The sequence below is a fragment of the Lepisma saccharinum genome, chromosome 26, assembly GCF_977018435.1.
Source record: "Lepisma saccharinum chromosome 26, izLepSacc3.1, whole genome shotgun sequence".
NCBI classification, from domain to species: Eukaryota; Metazoa; Arthropoda; class Insecta; order Zygentoma; family Lepismatidae; genus Lepisma; species Lepisma saccharinum.
Window position 1 is genome coordinate 7,899,875 of NC_139254.1, and position 20,560 is coordinate 7,920,434.

Sequence of the window (20,560 nt, forward strand, 5' to 3'; positions counted from 1 at the left end):
GTTTTAAGCGAGGTAGTGGTGTTCCTCCGATCCTAGATGAACAGGCATGACTGAGAGGTAGGAAATGGGGGAATAAGCCTTACTAACTCACTTCTTTCCCATTTCATACCTCTCAGCTATGCCTCTCTTCATCTAGGATCGAAATACCACCATCTCCTCAGTTCAAACAAAACATTGACTTACCTCCTTTTATTTTCCAGACCCTTCAAATACTCTGGAAATTACGATAAAAGAATATAGTAGCAAGGAATAGTGCCATTGATGGATATTTTCGTCAATCAATGCTGAACTCATGTTTTCTATCTAATTGTTGTGGGCAAGAGTCGAAATTTGTACATAATAAAAAGATGTTTGCATAACTGCGCATGTCTGGATTTGTGTACATGTAATTTGTAATTATGTTCTTACAGAAATGTTTTTCTTTAAAAAAAAACTGTAAAAGAAATTAATGCCATGTGCATTGCACTTGATCATGAAGGCTCATAGGGGGTCCCACTTGAAATTTCTAACTCCAGATCTCCTGTGTGGCTTGGGCAGACGAAAGGCAAGAAATTGCTTCTGATCATTACTTACCGACATGGGGGTGTTAAACATATGACACTGAAGATTGTACTACTGTGCAATTACTTAGAAAGACACGAAGTAACACTTACTTCTCTCCAGTCTCGAGGCCCTCCACCGTGATGTAACTGAGGTGGATCCTTGGGACGGTGAGGATCCTCCACGTGAGGGGATTGAGGACAGACGACGAGTACTCCCATTCCAGGCGAACCTTATTCAATGGTCCCACGTACTCGGCGGGGACCATCATCACATACTTCTTCCCTGGCTCGAAGTAAATCTCTCTGTAAGGAAAAAATAAGCTTTGTAAGACCTTCTGTGTCGTTATGACCTTTTGCAAACATGGTGGCGTATTTAGGGAGGAGGACTGACAGACTACTAGCGCCCCCTCCTTGCTGGAAATTTCTACCGTTTAAAGTAGAATAATTTTACTGTTTTCAAATGCCTTCAGTACAAAGGAATGTACTGAAACCCAATTGTAGGTCGACTGAACAGCTACTTCATCAGTAGGGCTACTGTACTGAAAAAAAATGAATAATAATGCATAATACTTGCTACAATATGTCATAAAATCATTTATTGACTCCAAGCATAGATAGTTTAATTCTTGACACCATATTTTCAGCGTTTTATGCAGAAGTGTATTGGAAACATGCGCGCCGACTACGTGGGTGCTCCGGGGCTCGAGCACCCACATAAATAATCTTGTGGGTGCGCCGCACCCACAAGATTTTTAATTTGATAAAAACTAAATAAAGTAAATATTTCTCACTTGCCATTATCAAAAAATAATAAGCAATTGAAACATTGAGATGGAAGTTAAAATTTCTAACCTCTAAAACATAATTGTTTCAAATGTGTTTGTACAAAGGCAACCAAGCAACACATTCCCCCCTTCCTTGCCTGTCTCTGACCAAGTCAAATTCAGTCCCCACAATAACAATGGAAGTATATTGACCAAAATTGCAAACAAATTCATAAGTGCAAATGAAGTAAGAAGGAATGTGTATATTGAAAGTTAACATGTCATGATTATCATTATTATTATTTGGTACATAAAGTTAGTCATTTTGAAGTTTCTGTTCACAACAAAATCCTTGCATAGTTCATTCTGCAATAGAGTCATTCCATGCCAAATCAACACAGCCTTTGACCTGACCATCTCCGATTTTCATGAAATTTGGGGAATTGAAACTATGCATGGAACTTAGTAAGTATAAAAAATTTTAGTTTCGTGCGTCTTGTAATTGTTAAATTATTCAAGGTCAAAGTTTGCAGAAATTGCCCTTTTTGAGCCCGCTTAGCTATACTAAATCTGCTGTAACTCCGCCCCTATTTTGCCTAGGAAGCTCAAATAAAGCTTATTATACAGGGAATTGAATAAGCTTTCCAGTGATATATAACAAGCCTACAGTTGGATAAAAATATAATTTTGTCACGTGACCTTGATTTTTGACCTTGAATATCTCAAAACATGTCATCACCAAAAATCGTGAAAAATATATATTTGGTCCCTCATGCCATACTATAAAACATATCAAAAAATCATTCTGGGACTGCAATGGGATCAGAAGATACAAAATAATATGTGTAACTATGTGACTGATAAAAGCCCCATTACATGAACTATGAAGAGTCAAATGTCCCTTAACACCCCCTACAAAATGTGAAGGAGTTATCTTGGGTATAATTGGTCATAAAAGAAATAGGTTAGGCACAGGGAGATCCCTAGCCGTGTGTGTCAAGCGCAGGTCCGGCATATTGTTGACCACCATATTGAATTCAACCCAAAAATTTCAAAGGAAAGGGGGTGATGTGATATATCAAATGAGGCTAGAATTTCACGAGAAATGAAGTGACGAAGGATTTTCCAACGTATCTTACGCCAGCAAAAAGTTATACACATATCTTTCACTTACGATATATGCACATTATAATGTTGTCAATGTTCCTGTGAGCACACTCGTTGACGTCTCTCACACTCGCATAGAACATTTGGTAATGTAGCATGTGCAACAACATCGCAAGCAGCAACTATGCCTTCTCTCAGATGGTCAATATCAGGGACTTTTAGTGCATGCGCCATTCTCTTCAAATGTTTCTGAAGGTAAAAGTCCTCCTAAGATGTTAGATCTGGGGAATGTGCAGGCCTTTTAATAGATCCCCGTGTGCTCATCAATCTACCTAGAAAATTACCATGAAGAAATTGCGAAAATGTCTACATAGTGTGGTCACACACTGTCCTGTTTCAAAACTCTCGAAAAGTGCCATATCCCGTAAGCAAGGGTGAAAAAACCTGTTCACTTAACAAATCAAAGAAGCCCTCACCATTTAAGGTTCCGTTGTTGAATATGGACCAACCATTTCCGTTCGCCATACATTATACCACATAATTAGCTTACCAGCACAACCATTCGACTGAGCAAATCACAGGTATTGCATATTATTTTTATTAACTTTACCGTGAACATAAAAATTTGCCTCGTCACTGAAGAATTTTTCATTCCGAAGGAAGTATCACGTAATTGTTTGAGATACTTTTCCCAATTTTCTTCACTATTCAACTATTTGGTGAATGTAGCTGATTAAAATCATATGCAATGGTGCGTATACTTCTTTCTCTCCCAAGATGTCAGCGTGATCTCGATGAGTTCCTAACACATTAGGAGCATTCCAATGCTTTGTTTTTAACACCTGTAAGCACGCATGCAGTAATAAATTTTTGCTGGTTTAATATATGTTGGATAAACCTTCGTCACTTCATTTCTCGTGAAATTCTAGCCTGATTTGATATAGCACATGACCCCCTTTCCTTTGAAATTCTTGCGTTGAATTCAATATGGCAGTCAACAATATGCCGGATCTGCGCTTGACACACACGGCTAGGGATCTCCCTGTGCCTAACCTATTTATTATATGACCAATTATACCCAGGATAACTCCTTCACATTTTGTAGGGGGTGTTAAGGGACATTTGAATCTTCATAGTTCATGTAATGGGGCTTTTATCAGTCACATAGTTACACATATTATTTTGTATCTTCTGATCCCATTGCAATCCCAGAATGATTTTTTGGTATGTTTTAGAGTATGGTATGAGGGACCAAATATATTTTTTTCACGATTTTTGGTGATGACATGTTTTGAGATATTCAAGGTCAAAAGTCAAGGTCACGTGACAAAATTATATTTTTATCCAAAGGTAGGCTTGTTATATATCACTGGAAAGCTTATTCAATTCCCTGTACAGTAAGCTTTATTTGAGCTTCCTAGGCGAAATAGGGGCGGAGTTACAGCAGATTTAGTATAGCTAAGCGGGCTCAAAAAAGGCAATTTCTGCAAACTTTGACCTTGAATAATTTAACAATTACAAGATGCACGAGACTAAACATTTTCATAGTTACTAAGTTCTATGCATAGTTTCAACTCCCCAAATTTCATGAAAATCGGAGATGGTCAGGTTAAAAATTGCACATATCTGTGTTTGATTTGGCATGGAATGACTCAATACAATTAAAATTATTTGCATTTATGAAGATTTTTTCATTTCAATTTGTATGAATGTGGTATTTTCTTTTAGTAACGTGTTGATAATATCATTGCCTCTTGCAATCATTGTGCATGTAAGTTGTTTAAAGTATACAATACTTGATAATTACAGATCTAACCGCCATTGATGTGCACCCACAGAAATTTTGGAAAGTCGGCGCCCTTGATTGGAAAAACAGCACATGAAATAAATGTATTCTGAATTCTAATGAATACTACTGAAGTCACATATATCTTAATGAATAAGTTAATAGGAATCTTTCTTAATAAATAACTCAACCTTAAATCAGTTTTTTGTTCGAATACATGATCGTATCAGTTGATTTTTTTATTTCAACATGGAATTTCCATGGTTATTCTTACGTCTGTGCAATGCAATTGCAGAAATTAGCAATATTTTGATCAATGTAGTCGACAGTGTTTGCTTGTTGGTTTTTTAAGCATTGGGGCCAGGTCCTTGTTTCAACAAAGTTTTTGCTGCTTTCGTGTGAATATAGGATGAACAAGAAATAGAAATTATTCCTAAGTTGAAAATTTCACATGCTCTTTACCATACATTTACTTCAGTTGTTTTCTACGATTTTTCCATTGCATTTTCAGTTGCATAAATACGATTTTTTTTTTCATTACTGATAATAGTAGGGGAGACCGGGGGGAGTTGCCCATAGGGGCGAGTTGACAAAGTCAATTTTATTCCCACCAGTCAAGAGTTGGCAACATTGCAGCTTGCTGTGAATATGTGTCATCTCTAGAACCAACTCACAACTAAGAAGTTGAGTGTCTTGTTCACAAAGTTTCTAGTGCATGGCTGTAACATCAATTCTTACTTGCGAAGTACATTTTCTCAACTCTATATTCTTTCTTATACGTTTTCAAAGTAAGTAAGCACATAGTTTATGTCAGGGTGCGAAATCCTGGCCTCAAAATTCCCCCACCAAAAATTTCCGGGGGCAGAGTTTTTGTTACAACAAACAAAAGATAAGCAATTACTTTAAATTTCAAATCTACTGTAACAAGAATAATATCGAAAACATATACAAATTAGTGTAGTTGTGAGTGTCATTAACAAATGTACATCAATACACACAATAAAAGTAAATCAAGAATGCAAAACAATAATAACCATGGAATCTAATTTATTTATATTAACATAAAGCAAAAGCTTAATAAAAACTTGCACATAATAAAACCACTTCAACTATTTCATAATTTATTAACATGTGCGGGGCGGGGTGGATCATCTTATAATAATACTGTCGATAAATATTCAATTATTCATCTATTTGACATTAATTTCATTACCAGAGCACTTGTTTCTATGTAAATTATTCCGATCTTAACTAAAGGTAAGAAGCTACGTAATGAATATGCTCTGTTATATCTCTATTTTTATAGCTACAGTATTTTGACCTAATCGTGTAATAATAATATAATATTAATTTATGTATTCTAATTAGTATTAATTTGATTTAATATAATTATCTTAATTTAAACATTATAATTATTATTATTATTATTATTCCTGAGACACTTGGTTCGCCCCCCCCCCCGAAACATATTTCTAGATACGTGCCTGCCAGAAGACTATAGTAAATTGTACCGATACTACATTCGGATATTTTGTTAAACTGCAATGTTTAGCAGCGGCATGACCAGGAAGTCCAATATGGCGATCGGGGTGAGTTGACAATAGGAAGAAAGGGGCTAGTTGACAATACTGTAGGCTTATTGAGAAAATTGTTCTTCAATTAATTGTTTCATCAGAAACATCTTAGCATATAGACACATTGTTTGTAATAATATATATTAGATTAGGATTATAGGACAGTATATTTCATTTGTATTTGTGATATAACAATAAAAATAAACACTGGGTAAAAAATTCCGTAAATACTTTTGTAAAGTTTTTTTCAAAAGTTTGGAACATTTATGTCTCATGTTATATTGTTCACTTGAAAACATTTTTATAATCCGTAATTTTTAAGGCAGTATATTGTTTGAAATAAAATATTCCAAACCATGTATGGGGTAGAATTACACATATTGTCAACTGACCACGCACATATAGTCAACTCACTCCATAGATGGGGTGAATTGACAATACTGACACGCTTAAGAAAAACAAGCAATAACTTTGCAAGTTGTAGCATCATGGTGTAATGAAAATTCACATTCGTCAAGGAAACTACAGGTATTGCTCGTAGCACTTCATCAATACTGGATAGTAATTTTTAAGACCTTCAAAAATTTAAACATAAAAACATGCTCAACTCACCCCGGTCTGTTTTCTCGTATCAATATACTGAGCACAATAAAAACGTTAGTTGTACAATTATGTTACTGAAGACATTATCAATACAGTTCAACTACTGAAAACAGTGGACACAATTGAGCTATCAAAAACAGTAGAAAATACTAGCAGTAGAGTTCATCAGCTGAAAACAATAGGTGTTTCAAAACACCTATTGATCTACTGAAAACAGTAGACAAAATTTTCAGTAGCGCCCCCCCCCCCCCCAAGAACGATTGGTGAATAATTTAATTTGGCTCACTGTGCTTTTTACTATGGAAAGTGAAATAAATGTTAGTGCCTTTTCAATATGCCAATTATGACTGTATGCAAATAGTTCACTACTCTTAAAGGAATGCAATCAAATGTTCGTGTCTTACCTGTAGTTCAGTTTGATCCTGGAGCTATGGCCTGAATCTCCAAACAATACCAGGTAGAACACCCCCATGTCCCCTCCGTGGGAGACGCTTTGCGGAGAGTTGGAGATGAGCAAAGTGACTCTGTAGTGGTATCCTGCAATAAACAAGATGTCGTGGTTAGGGCAATACCAAAGACAGTCTTTGGAACATTGCAAACAGAAAGTCTCTTCATTAGAAAAACGTCAGCAACAAGGTGGAATGCAGAGGTGGGTTCGTTGGCCACTTTTTTCGTTTGAATGTTTTTTTGTGACGTAAGTTGGTGTACTAGCACAAAAAATAACAGTTCCAGAGTGCCTTAATTTAAAAAGTAATTGGCTAGTGGCGAAGATGATGATGAATGATGATAAATAATAATAATAACGAATGAGGACAAGTCAAAGAATTTTGCATTTACGCTCTGGGGCAGAGGGGTGGTGATATTAAGCTGTCATCTGCTAATTTCATTGAACATTTATTGTTACTTTTTCAGACATCCGAGTGTTAATCACCATATAGTCTTACAATAATTCAAGATTTATTGAAAGAAATAGGCCTTTAGGGGGCACATGCCCTCTTTAAAGGTGCGGGGTACCTATAAAATACAAAGTAGAAAACATTGTCAAATGGCAGCTCGATAGTTGCCTTATTTTCAAACAAAATTTACTCCTAATTTTTTTATGGTCTAATGATTCCGGCACAGAACTCAATTTTCCTCCTTCACAGACCACAGTACTCAAAATTTTGAAACACAGACTTGAATAAACTATGGGGCCATGACATGCCTAGTCCCAACAGCGGTTACGAACCATAACAGTGGTATTTTGACTTTTGTATTTAGTAGTCAGTGCTGCACTTCTCAGGCAATAGACCGTTTTATAGGAAAACCGAAAAATATCAATCCCCGTCGCCACATTAATCAGAACGGAAAAATTCTTGCAAGTTTCAAAGATGAGGTAATATTTTAAAATAGGGTATAGTTATTATATTAGCAAAGAGTGTCCAATCTGGTGGTAGCTTTAGAAACTATAATAATTTGAACCAGTGGAACAAGTAACATACGGTTGCTTCAACTCTATCTCAAAGTGTTCTCTATCTGGCACAAGCAATTTGTCCTCTTCAGAGACGCAACCACGAATTTTTGTCTGGGGGGAGGGGGGCAAGTACCAGGATAAACGTACCAATAATAATAATAATTTTAATAATAATAATGTTAATAAAAATAATGTTATTTTAACATTATTATTATTATTGATTTGATTTATTTTACTTCGCTTCTTGTGCCACTTTTGGCTAATTTGCGAAGATGGGGATGAGTGATGGCATGATGAAAATTATGAATGGATACTAGCAAACATCCATGCCCAACCCGGGATTCGAACCCAGGACCAACATTATTATTACTATTAGTAATGTTTTATAAATTCATTCCAAATATAATTCTTTTTTACATTTACATTAACATGTATAACTTTCATGCACGATATATGTTTGACATATATGCAACGTGGAGTGACGTGGACACTAAATTGTGTACGTATTCAAAGTTTCTTTAACAAATATTATGTACAGCATGTATTATTTAAATACATTACACAACCAATTCATCCATCTCACAATGAACCAAGAGCAAAAATGACATGAATTGTCTCTCAAATGTGCACGCTCCCTTCCCTCCAAACAATTGTTCCTGCATTTAAAACAAAATCAATTAAGACAAGTCTTATTTCTCTGTCTGGTGATTTACAATTCATTACAGCGAACAAACAAATTGCGAGCGAAGCGAGCAAGAAAATTTTTGAATCCAATTCTTTTGCAGGCTGAAATCAATATTAATTTAATAGGGCGCATTATATCATTTACAACTTTTGTGCCTCCCCGATGGTGTAGTGGTAACATCGTCGCATTGTGATCAAGGGGTTCCGGGTTCGATACCCGGTGGAGGCACATATTGATTCGGAACCCACTTTATGCTATAGGCCCAGTCTCAATTTTACGAAAAGTGTTTTTATTTGCATAAAATTTGAAGCTCTGGGCGGAAATTGCCCCTTGCAGGTGCACTTTGTCGTCAATGTTTGCCCCCCTTGCCCCCTCTAGAACTCATTTCCGACCAAGGTTGAGGGGCAATGACCCCCTGTGGTTGCGCCACTGATTCTCGTCATTTCCGTAATCTAACAACCACTCGTGAAACTTCAGAATCCCAGCTATGCCTTGCTCACGTAAATTACTATCGCTCGTGCAAGTTCAGAAATTATACTCTGTGTACACAAGTCTCACAATTATTTCAGTACTACAGTGGAACCTTGATTACTCGAACTTGAGGGGGAAAAAAAATCGAGGTATCGAGGATTTCGACTTACCAAGGTTCGAGTTATTGAGGGCCAAAATAGTATTGGGCGTTATGGACAATTCAAGGGGATTAAAAAAAATCGACTTATCAAGGAATTCGAGATGTTGAGTTTCGAGTTATTAAGGTTCCACTGTACTAACAATATAATGGCCACATTACTTTTTGATAATCCTGTTATCCGAGTTATCCTGTTATGTGTAATATCTTCCCGCGCTATCATTTTCCAATTCATTCCTGTCTAAAAATTTTAGTCTAGAAATGCCAACGCGTTTGTCGGTGGCAATATCTGTTAAGAAAAACAAATGAATACTCACGGCAGAATGGCTTCATGCCGCCCGTCATGAAGAACATGGTAACGAATTTCCTGTTGGGCCTAATCCCGTATAGGAAATCAGGCGAGTGGTAGCCGAATCTCGTACAGGAGTTCCCTAGGGAAGGGTTGCAGGAGAAGCACTTCCCGGAGACGAACTTGTTCCATCCAGAACACTCAACAGCCTGGAACGGACACTGCGTGTTGATAGACTCGATGAAGAACTCGTACGACCTGACGTGGTTGCACCCCAAGAACCTTCGAATGCCTGCAAGGAAGTGAAATATGTTAGATGTGTTATTTATTACAGATACTTGTATCTGGCAACAGTGCAATATTACAATTGCAATTAAAGTTATAAGATTCTGGCAACATTGTAGGGTTAGACGTATAATTATATCTACAAGTGTCTGGCAACTTTGCATATTGTTAGATTTTGCAAGTTTAAAAATCTGAGGAGATTGTGCAAGAAATAATGAATAAATGAATTAATAATACTTTGGATACAAAAATGCTAAGCTCTTATAAACAATCTTGAAAAACGTGCCCCTTAAACATGGGCAATCAAAGTATCTTTCGTCACTAATAGGCATTTAGAATGCTTTTGTAGGCACTATTTTAAAGTTTTCCTTCCCTTTGACCAATAACAAAGATAAATTTTCAAACAGGACCAATAAAAGTTAGTTCATTTACACCGCTTGGGTCAAAAGATATACTAATAAATCGACCGCCATTTTGAAAACATCCGCCATTACTGATCAACAGGGTATTTTAAATGCCTCAAATCTTTAAAATGATATTAGGACGGATATTAAACTACATTCCAAGTTTCATGCTTTTATCACAAAAATGCACAATTCAGCCAAATATCTGCACATATCGGCCGGACTATAAGTTTGATATCAATTTTTATTCTTTACATACACGTAATAAAGGTTCGTGTAGGAAATTGTCTGTGCTGATAAAAAAGCATTGCTCTTTACTTTGTGAAAATTTTCGTCACACATTTCAATTTCACCATTTGAAAAATTCATATAATTTAAATATAAAATAGTTAGAACAAGGATTCATTAATGTCACGGGCCTAGTCAGCCCCACACAATCGTTGATATGGAAGAAACTACTCGTAGTTTAAAAACGCGACAATAGATGGCAACGCGGAGAAAGGTAGGTAAGAGGACTGAATAACGAAATAGGAGGATACTGGATAATATGAGATTGATTAAAACAAACAAGAAATAAATGAGTATTGATTATAAAAGTGTATATAAAGAATAAAAAAATAAATGTAAATATAAATCATGATAGTTAAGAATATACTCATAGGATAAAGGAACAGCAAAGTTAAGAAGTTGAAATGATAGTTTGAAACTGGGTCTTATTTCGGTCTTCCGTCCGGATTTACCTCTGTCGAGAAATATATCGTCAGGTTTTTGTTTGTTTAGCCCTGGTGGCGCTTTAGTCAAGTATAGACGCCCCAAATCACTATGGTTGCGCTTTTCCTTGACAACTTTGGGCTGTCCCTTTTACGGTTTGGCATAGGAGGTGGCGCTGAATCCACATTTGTCGCCTCTGAATCCATTGGAGGTTTGTTTAGTTCTAGATGCTGAAGAAAGTCTTACAATATTAATCATAAAAGTTGGGCAAATACTTAAACTATATTATTGACAGAACATACATGTGTATGTAAGCCCATAACAGTAATAAGTATAAAGGGATAGTTAAATTTCGATATTAATACATCTCATTTAAAAATATGTCAATTGTAGAATATAAGCCAAATAAGGTGCTAAGTTAAATATGTGAGGCTAAATATGGATAAAATATTCCTCCTTAGCCCAAAAATGCAGTTAAAAATTTAAGGTGCACTTTAGTGACACCACTAATTTCCATTTCAAATGTCAATCGAGCAGGCAAAATCATTTTGTCAAATAACAATTCTTACCGCTAACAATGCTTCCTCGTTCTTTGTTGATAGAGTCCATCACTCCATTTCCGCAACCTGGCTGCACTATACCGCCATTCGGATAAAAGTCCACATGGCCCATTGGCTGATCCAGTCCCAAACCTGTAATTTAAAATGTCGCTTGAACGTTGTTATTGCAGTCAAAACATTTATGAAACAAGTTTAAGTTGGCATACTATAGTACTCCATGTTGGTTTTGAATCACACTTATTGGAGTTGATAGATTTGAATTGTTCTCGTTCAAAGTTGAACTTTCGTTGTGGATGAAAGTGCCTGCCATTGAAGTTTTGGTGCAAGTTCAAATGTCCCTTGTTTCAAAAAAGTTTGTATGTAACTTCAAGCTGTCTGTGATTGAGAGTTTGATATACTAAAATAAGCCTGTCCGTCAATGTTGTTTAGTGAAAGTATCTACCTGTCAAGAACTTTAAGTACCACTTTATCATGTTTGTCAATGAAGTTGTGATGTTGCTAAAAGCGTTTGTGAAGTAAAGTTTTGTTGTAGATGAAAGTGTGAGGAAAGTTTCCCGGATGGTGTAGTGGTAACGTCGTCGCCTTGTAATCAGATGTTCAAGTTGTGTGAAACCTGTAGGGTTATACTAACCTCCACTGATGAAAGGTCCGGCATCAGTATGAACAACGTCCACGTAGAGGGCATCTGTAGGATCGAGCCGAACAACAGGATCCGTGTTTCCAAAATGAGGTTCGGCTGGATCCATACCTGGAAGAAAATAACAAGATATACATTATCCTACTTTACGAATATGAATTGTATCAAGACGAGACTTGGCACTGTCGTTGTACGGATGCGTTAGCGACTTTCCTACAGGCACCAGTCGTATCTACAGTATACATATTTACAAATCTAAATGATGGCAAGCTGTTCTGTTTGGTGATGTTGGGTTCAAATCTCGAATTTGCCAATGTCATTTCCGACAGATGCCAAAGTGATACCTTTCACTGTATTAAACAGTGTCATGAGCAAGAATTTCGGAGGTCACTACATTCCTTTTTTGTTTTATTCAGTTCTATATTTTGCCATGTTTTCTACATTTGACGTGCCTTTTATGACAACTGGTCAAAACAAAAATATGTGTCCTGATGATGAATCAAACCAGGAAGGTTGCACAATGCGTAATGCAGCGAACAAAATGTGCGACAAGCCACACTGGTGTAGTGGTTAGCTATACGAACGACGAACGTCTAAATGTAGCCTTGATTATTGGGAGTGGTGAGGGGTGCAAGTATAAATTTAGAGCCAAAATGGCCATATATTGGACCTTTGTGAAAATGTTTAGGGGGTGCTGAGGAAATTTGGTGGGGGGGTGTTGGGGTTGTGTTGGTAAACCACTAAAAAAATAGCAAACGAACGGTGTATGGAAAGTAAGAAGTTCTCGAAATGGCCTAAAGATGGCGAGATGTCCAAAGTGGTTGGTGTGCAGTGGCATCTATCGGGAGAGCACGGAATTACGTGCTGAGTTGAGCAGACGCGCTAGTGGACCTGCTCAGGACTTGGCCGTACAAAAAGTCTCTCACTTGGAACTCTCCAACAGATGGCAGGACTATCGATTGAACGAACCATAATAATAACTTGATACAAATATCCAGTTCATAGAATATGTAAGATTAGATTCTTATCGCATTAGTGCTTTTACTGCAAGGTTTACAGCCATTTTTACACGAAAGAGATTGGTTAAAGATACACTTGATATGTAGTTTGTGTTCCTGGTTTATTCCTGACAGTAACCTTCAAAGTTTACCTGACCAGAGGGAAAAAACACACATTTTTAAAACTATTCATTCCCTAATTTCTACGTTGCGTCTGACGATGAATGGTTCTGTGCAGGGGTGCCCATAGGGGGGGTTCGTGACGCGCCTGCGTCATGGGAATTTTATATCAATTTTATATATATTTACACAAAAATAGGGGGATCGTATCGTTAGATTTGGTTATTATGTATAGTTTTTCTACCTACTTGTGGGTGATCGCGGCGATAGGGTTGAAATGAAACACCACCTCTTATGCCTATAGAATTGGTTTGGATGGAGGGGGGAGGGCGTGGTATTCGCATTAGTACAAGGTTAGTCGAGCAGAAGAACTGTGCAGAATAAGGTTGACTAACAATGGCAGTGAGCCTAAAGTATCTGAAGTAAACACATATTATTTAAATATGTCTGTATTATACAGCAATGCAACCACAGGGGGGGGGTCTTTGCCCCCATCAACCTTTGACGGAAGTCAATTCTAGGGGGGCAAGGGGGAACAAACATTGAAGGCCAAGAGCACCTGCAGGGGGGGGGGCACAGAGGAGCAATTACCCCCTTCGGTTTCAAATTTTATGCAAATAAAAATACATTTTGTAAAATGTCTTGTTTGCTTCGCTCGCATTGTCTGATTTTCTCGTTTTCGTCAAGTTCAGAGCTGTAGCTAGGGGCGGCGGGAGTCGGCCATGGGCGCAGAATGTAAAAGAGAGAATGCCATGGCGTCCAGTGAAATTATTTGTGCCCTATTAAATCAATTTTGTTTTCAATTGCAAAAATTTGATCTAAAAATGTTCTTGCTCGCTTCCCTCGCAGTTTGCTTCTTTTCTGTAATGTACTGTATTTCCATAATATGTGTTGTATATTTGTATTGAATAAGTTTTGAATATGTACACAATTTAGTGTTAGCTTGTTGCATATGTATTTTCTTATTTTATGTCGCTCCATGTTGCATATGCGTAAAACATGTTGTACATGAAAGTTACACATGTATCTTCGGAATGCATTTATCGTTCATTTTCTGCCATTCAAAAATACAGTTTGTGTGTTTGATTTCCATTATTAGCCAATGTGAAATTGACGGTGTTGAAAAAATATTTGAAATGGTTTGTTCCAAACAAATGCTTTAGCACAGACTTCTACCCTCTTTTTGCGTAATTTATGAGGATAATAACGTCTTTGATACTACTACTACTGCTAGTAGTAGTAATAATAAAGTCATTATTATTGTTATTATTATTATTATTGGTACGTTTATCCTGGTACTTGCCCAACCCCCAGACAAAAATTCGTGGTTGCACCTCTGGTATTATATTTTTCCGCAAATTTTGTCTGACAAAAATAATTTGAGTAATAAATTCGGCATAACCGGGGGGGTGGGGGGGGGGCAAATGTTCTACCTTCTTGAGGGGGAGTGCGTAATGGGTGTTGGGAGAGGGATGGGCACCCCTGGTTCTGTGGGTATGAATCGGTTAACATAGACATCTACTATGTATACAGTGGGATGCATAAGTATTGCCAAACAAATTGTCCATGACTATGTTTATTCTCGTAGTTTTAACCAGCGAGAGCTTCAAGAATTGAATCAAATGGTTAAACAAGCTGCTGACAACCTCCGTACAAGCATACGTAAACATATATTCCTTGAAAACACGTAGGATGCATGAGAAACATTATTGAAAATAGTCATGGATAATTTGCAGAAAAATACTTGTGCATCCCACTGTACACATACTCCCACCAACCAAACCATTACTTCAATCTTAAATTCATGTCATCAGTCGCCTATTCAAATTACTAAATCGTGCCCGCACAGAGAATTCGCCCAACAACAATACAACGCAAGAACATTGTATAGCATGACTGTATATACGCTAGCAAGGAGACGAATATGAATTGTGGATTTTCAACCGTACAGTCTCAGGGTACTTGAGTTTGCAACACTGTTTTTCTTATGCATATTTGGAAGTCACCAACTTACGATACGAGTAATAAGTGTTAAAAAAAATTGTATTCATCTTCAGGGGAAACTTTCTTAAGTGTTTATGATTCACCACAATAGATGTAGCTAGTAATTCTTACCAGTGATTCTTCCTAGCCTCGCACCGAAGTCTTTCAGTCTTTGGCCAGTATAAGCACCAAGATGTGAACCCAGACTGTGGCCTATTATGTGACACAATTCGGGTTTCACGCCAACTTCGTCCTGTAAAATAAAGATGCGAAATGTAAATAACGTGATAGGATAAAGAGAAACGTGTGAAATATTCACAACTCTTATGTTTTTAAGTGCATATCTACCAAACTGGGACAGGAAATTGATGTTAAGGTACGTATTTGCTTTGAATTAGCTAGAGTTAATCGTAAATGAGAAATTTGCACTGGATCAAATTGTAATTTTAAAAAAAGTTTCAAGTGTCTTAAGTTACTGAGTATATTTGTCATTTGTATTTATTTAAAGAGGCTTTTCTTTTACTGTTAATTGTAACGATGAATTATGATTAAATTAAATTGATGAAAGGATGAACCCTACGAATCACCCTTGCTCTTACCGGGATTTGAACCAAGAACTTTCGGGGTTAAAATCGTTAGTCGAACACGCAACATGCTCCCGCATCAAATCTACGTAGTTCATTATGATTTTTAATGATTGATTGATTCTTATAGTATTGGTATAACAGCACATAAGCTATTTTTGCCCGTCATCCAATACGGGGGGGGGGGGGGTAAGCCCCTTAAATAAAACACAACTGGGAACATGTCCCTACCAAGAAAAGAAAATATGTCTATTAAAAACTTCTCGCTATGTTTTTTAAACTAATTCAACCCTTCTTTACTTAACAAGAGCTAGAACTATACTGTCTATGAGGACTAGAATCTCCTTCCCTAGGTCAAAAGCTGAGGCTGTAAAGGGGCACTCAGCACACAGGACAACTCAACCTCACAAAGGATATCTTGCCCGTTGGCCAGGCGCCAGAACCTCGTTCGCCTGCAAGACTGTAGTAACTGGGGTGTACTACGGGGAAGTGAGGTTGACTATTGGGCGCCTTACCAAAAGGCAGGTTTGTTAAAGATCCAGCAATTTTAAATAAATTCAATTCCGGTCCATGAGAGGAAAACAGCAAGCGTAAATGGGTTCTGGACCGTAAATAACTTTTTTATCTGTAAAGTATTTCAATTCGGTCCAGGAATATTTTTTTAGATTAATTTAAATACGCTCCAGGAACATTTTTCCAGATCAATTTAAATACGGTCCAGGAACATTTTCCGGCTGAATTTAAATACGGTCCAGGAACATTTTTAAGTGAATTAAAATTCGGTCCAGGAACCTTTTTCATGACGAATTAAAATTCGGTCCAGGAACCTTTTCCGGCTGAATTTAAATACGGTCCAGGAACATTTTTAAGTGAATTAAAATTCGGTCCAGGAACCTTTTTCAGGACGAATTAAAATTCGGTCCAGGAACCTTTTCCGGCTGAATTTAAATACGGTCCAGGAACATTTTTTCAGAATGAATTAAAATTCGGTCCAGGAACCTTTTTCAGAACGAATTAAAATTCGGTCCAGGAACCTTTTCCGGCTGAATTTAAATACGGTCCAGGAACATTTTTTTCAGAGTGAATTAAAATTCGGTTCAGGAACATTTTTTCCCACTGAATTTAGATACGGTCCAGGAACCTTTTTTCGGATGAATTTGAATTCGGTCCAGGAACCTTTTTTCAATGAAACAATACGCAACTTGTACCGAATTTAAATTGTGCGAGAAAAAAGTTCCGGTCCTGCAGCGGAACCCAATAGAACCCATTAGAATTTATGAGTTCCTGGCCCTTCAACAACCGTGTCAAAAGGTTGCCCCTTACACCCTTGAATATTAAAGTCAATAAAAATGATTCGTTCAAGAGATTCACTTGGGACTATAACCTATTGGATAGTAATACAAAAATAGCCCTTCCATTATTTGAAGGCACTAAACGTTTAATTGAGACAAACTAATAAAAATGCGAGATAGCAACAAAAGAACATCAGTTAATACTGAACGAAGCTTACCATCATCATTTTTATCAGATGCGCCGTCATGACACCTATGAGCCGGATGTTGGCCACGGCTTGAGTGTAGGGCGGTCCTGATCCGCCCACCCAATCGATCACAACCACGTTCATATCGTCGTACGTCAGGAGCTCGTTCTTCATCCTCTGAAAACATGAGCAGAAACAACGTACATAGAAGATCTCGAAAACATAATTTCTTTCATGTGTTGCATTACGTGGGGTCGTACTGCAGCCAGTGATGTGCGTCTACGCGTAAACAACGATAGTCTGCATTCTACACGTAGACTATTTTATACACTTAGATTACTAATCTATGTAAACAACATGGCGAAAGGTGATAACTTAGCAAAGGGCGCCGTGGAAGTGAAACAAAATTATACTGTGTATCAGTTGCTGATGTGTGAAGAGAACTTTTCATACTCTTTCTTCCAAATTCGAACAATTTCTCACCTAAGAAGAAACCTAATATAGGAAATATTCTAGTGTTTTATGGGGAAAATACCACTTTTGCCTCACGACTGCCATCTGTTGTTGTTTTTTGCATACTATTTATCTTCCTCCATAATTGATCATAGAAGAGAAGAGAACTTTTGTTGTAAATGGGATTCTTTTAATTTCGTTAGGAACCAATATTGTTTCCTCCTTCCCTTATTTCATTATCTTATTACCGGGGAGTAAGTAAGAAAAGGTATTAGCGAGAGGTTTAGTAACAAGGCTCAGACCATTCTAAGTTCGGAGAGACGCCTCCGTCCTCCAGGTACATACCTGCCCTGTCTTCCTCGATGTACTCACACCAAAACCAAATCCAATACTGATCCTGAAATTCCCTTCCGATCTTCTCAGATCGGTTCGGTTGCTTCGCTATACAAATTCCAATACCTGTCGATTCATATCCGTCTGTCAGGCTGGTACCTTTCCACGGACGAGGCAAGTAATGGAATTTGTAAGGTCTGCATTCCAAACCGACGAGAACATCCTGTCTCCGTAATGTTTCGTTTCAAGTACACCTTCTAATATTTTACCTTCAAGTCAACATACCTCCCTGTCAAGAAGCGTCATCTCCGATGGTCGCTTGTCTGAGTGTATCATTTATTGGTTCATACATGTTAGAAATTCCTTTGAAACGATATAGTAGTACATCAAGAAACTATCAACCCTGGTAAGCAGAAAAAAATTACTAGTACCCATCCATAATACTTACTAGTATGCATAAATAATGCATAAACAACGAAATACCCATTAAGAACCAAAAACAGTAAGTTAATTAATTAAACCTATGAATATAAAATTAGTATAGTTCATTATAATACATAACCATAACCATTACCAGCACAATAGCTTTTTTTTTTACGATGTTTTTGTCCCTTAAAGTGATTATTTTAATATTACGTTATCACTGGTGTTCTTGGCATCGACAATAAAATCTTAAATCATGATGCACTATACACTATAATACTCAAATAGTCAACTCCTTGAACCAAAGTTTATAATCATTCACAAATCTGAATGAAATAATATTCACTTTTGATAAGGCATAGTTTACACTGCATGCCATAATTACACTATGTAATCACTTAGATAATATTCACTGATTAAACACATTGTGTTCAAACCTTAAGGGTTCAATACGACATTATTTCGTATCATTGTGTTTATTTTCACTTAATCACTTTGTTTTATCCTTTTGAAAGTACCAGTTTCTTCTAAAAGAATTCACGCAATGATTGCAGATCAGTATCATTTCGATTTCCCGTGTTCTGAACTGTTCACGTTTGTCCATGCATAGAAATGTATCTGATGTCGTAGCACAATTGAAACGAACCTAGTTCCTGTACTTTATGTAGTCCATTGGGACTTCACTAGGGATTGAAGTGGTGAACTTGGCGTTTCCAGTTCCTCGAACTTCTGCATTTTCACACCTTGTTGTAACTTGTAATGATTGATGACATCCTGGGCAGCTGGGATGCTCAGTTGAATTGGCGTTTGGAACATGTAATGCTACTAATTGGTCCTGCTGGAAAGGATTTCCAAGTTCGTGAAATACTTGCCAGCTGTACTAAGGTGTTGTAAGCTGGGAATCAGATCACAGTGGGAGAATCACATGTTGTCCTAGGTGAGAAACGTCTTACACTTCTTTTCCAACTTCCGCAACTGGGACAGAAGGTTCTTCTTGGATGCATTGTCCTGTCGTAGCAGTATTAATTTGAATGTAATGGACACACATTCAATCAATGCTGTTCCTTCTCTGTCCGGTCCAAATAAAGTGTAGCCTCCGGGAACATTCGTCTTGACTTGTCTTTCATTTTTCTATTCTCCAATACGGCAAGTCCATCGTCCATCAAAATCTGGGGGAGGGGGGGGGGGAATGCTCCGAAATTGGATTTAATCTGGAGGTGTATTCTGTAGAAGGTGGAAGACAATTTGGCGGCGTTGGTCCTCGAGTTTTCCTCTGTCGATCTTCGACGATGCTCTGGTGTTGTAGGTACCTGTTAGAGGTGGTCTGAGCCATTGAAAGGAAGGAGAAAGAGAAAATAAGGATAGGAATGTAGTAATTGGACATACACCAATCGACATGTACTCAGCCAATTATAGGGCGGCTTTAGAAGTTCACTGTCTGCCTGCTGGACAGGGTGTCTAATCCATTGGCTAAGTGCAAGTCGGTGGTGATGTGCCTTAACAGATACTGTCAAAGTGATGTGATGGGATATCGATACAAGATTGTTTAGCCAGCGCTTTGGAAGAAGAAGGAATAGGGGGTGGTGCCGTTGAAGGTCTGATATGTCTATTTTGTGCTATTCTTACAGGAATTATTTGTTCTTCATTTGTGACATTTATACTGCGAACTTGAGGGGTAGGTTTTTGTCGACTGGTTGTTTGTTGTGCAAGGGGACGACAACAAAAACAGGATTTAATTTTACGAACAAAACATGCCGTAATTAATAAAAATAAGATAGTCCCTACAATTATTAAAGATATCGCTGTTGCTGTATGAGATGCAGTTTCGAAGGGCAGTGCATTATTATTATTATGATTATTATTGCAATGAAACACAAGAATTATCAATCTTTATAAAAATTAATTCATTTACTGTTCTCACTCATATTTATTGTGAGGAATTCGTTAGATATATGGAATTACCAGAATTCCAGAAATTGTGTACTAAGGGATATCAGATACGCTCAAGTGCGCACTATACTTAAATGGCTATCTATGTAGATAAAACCTGTCCCTAGCATCATTAAACTTCACATAAGTGAAATATTATTATCACGAGCGTAAATTCATACATACTGTATATAAATATAACTTGTGCACCATTTCATTGAAATTATAA

The 20,560-nt window shown here is 37.3% G+C and overlaps 1 protein-coding gene across 1 annotated transcript in view; it reads right to left on the minus strand.

The window, feature by feature from the left end:
* Positions 1-20,560, minus strand: part of LOC145979332 (pancreatic triacylglycerol lipase-like) — a 67,673-nt gene that overhangs the window by 3,828 nt on the left and 43,285 nt on the right. The window contains exons 4-10 of the mRNA XM_083112186.1: positions 17,224-17,370; positions 15,262-15,382; positions 12,023-12,139; positions 11,401-11,523; positions 9,460-9,723; positions 6,781-6,913; positions 654-845 (exon numbers count right to left, since the gene is read on the minus strand). Of these exons, the coding sequence (XP_082968312.1) occupies positions 654-845; positions 6,781-6,913; positions 9,460-9,723; positions 11,401-11,523; positions 12,023-12,139; positions 15,262-15,382; positions 17,224-17,370 (1,097 nt within the window). The remainder of the gene's footprint in view (positions 1-653; positions 846-6,780; positions 6,914-9,459; positions 9,724-11,400; positions 11,524-12,022; positions 12,140-15,261; positions 15,383-17,223; positions 17,371-20,560) is intronic.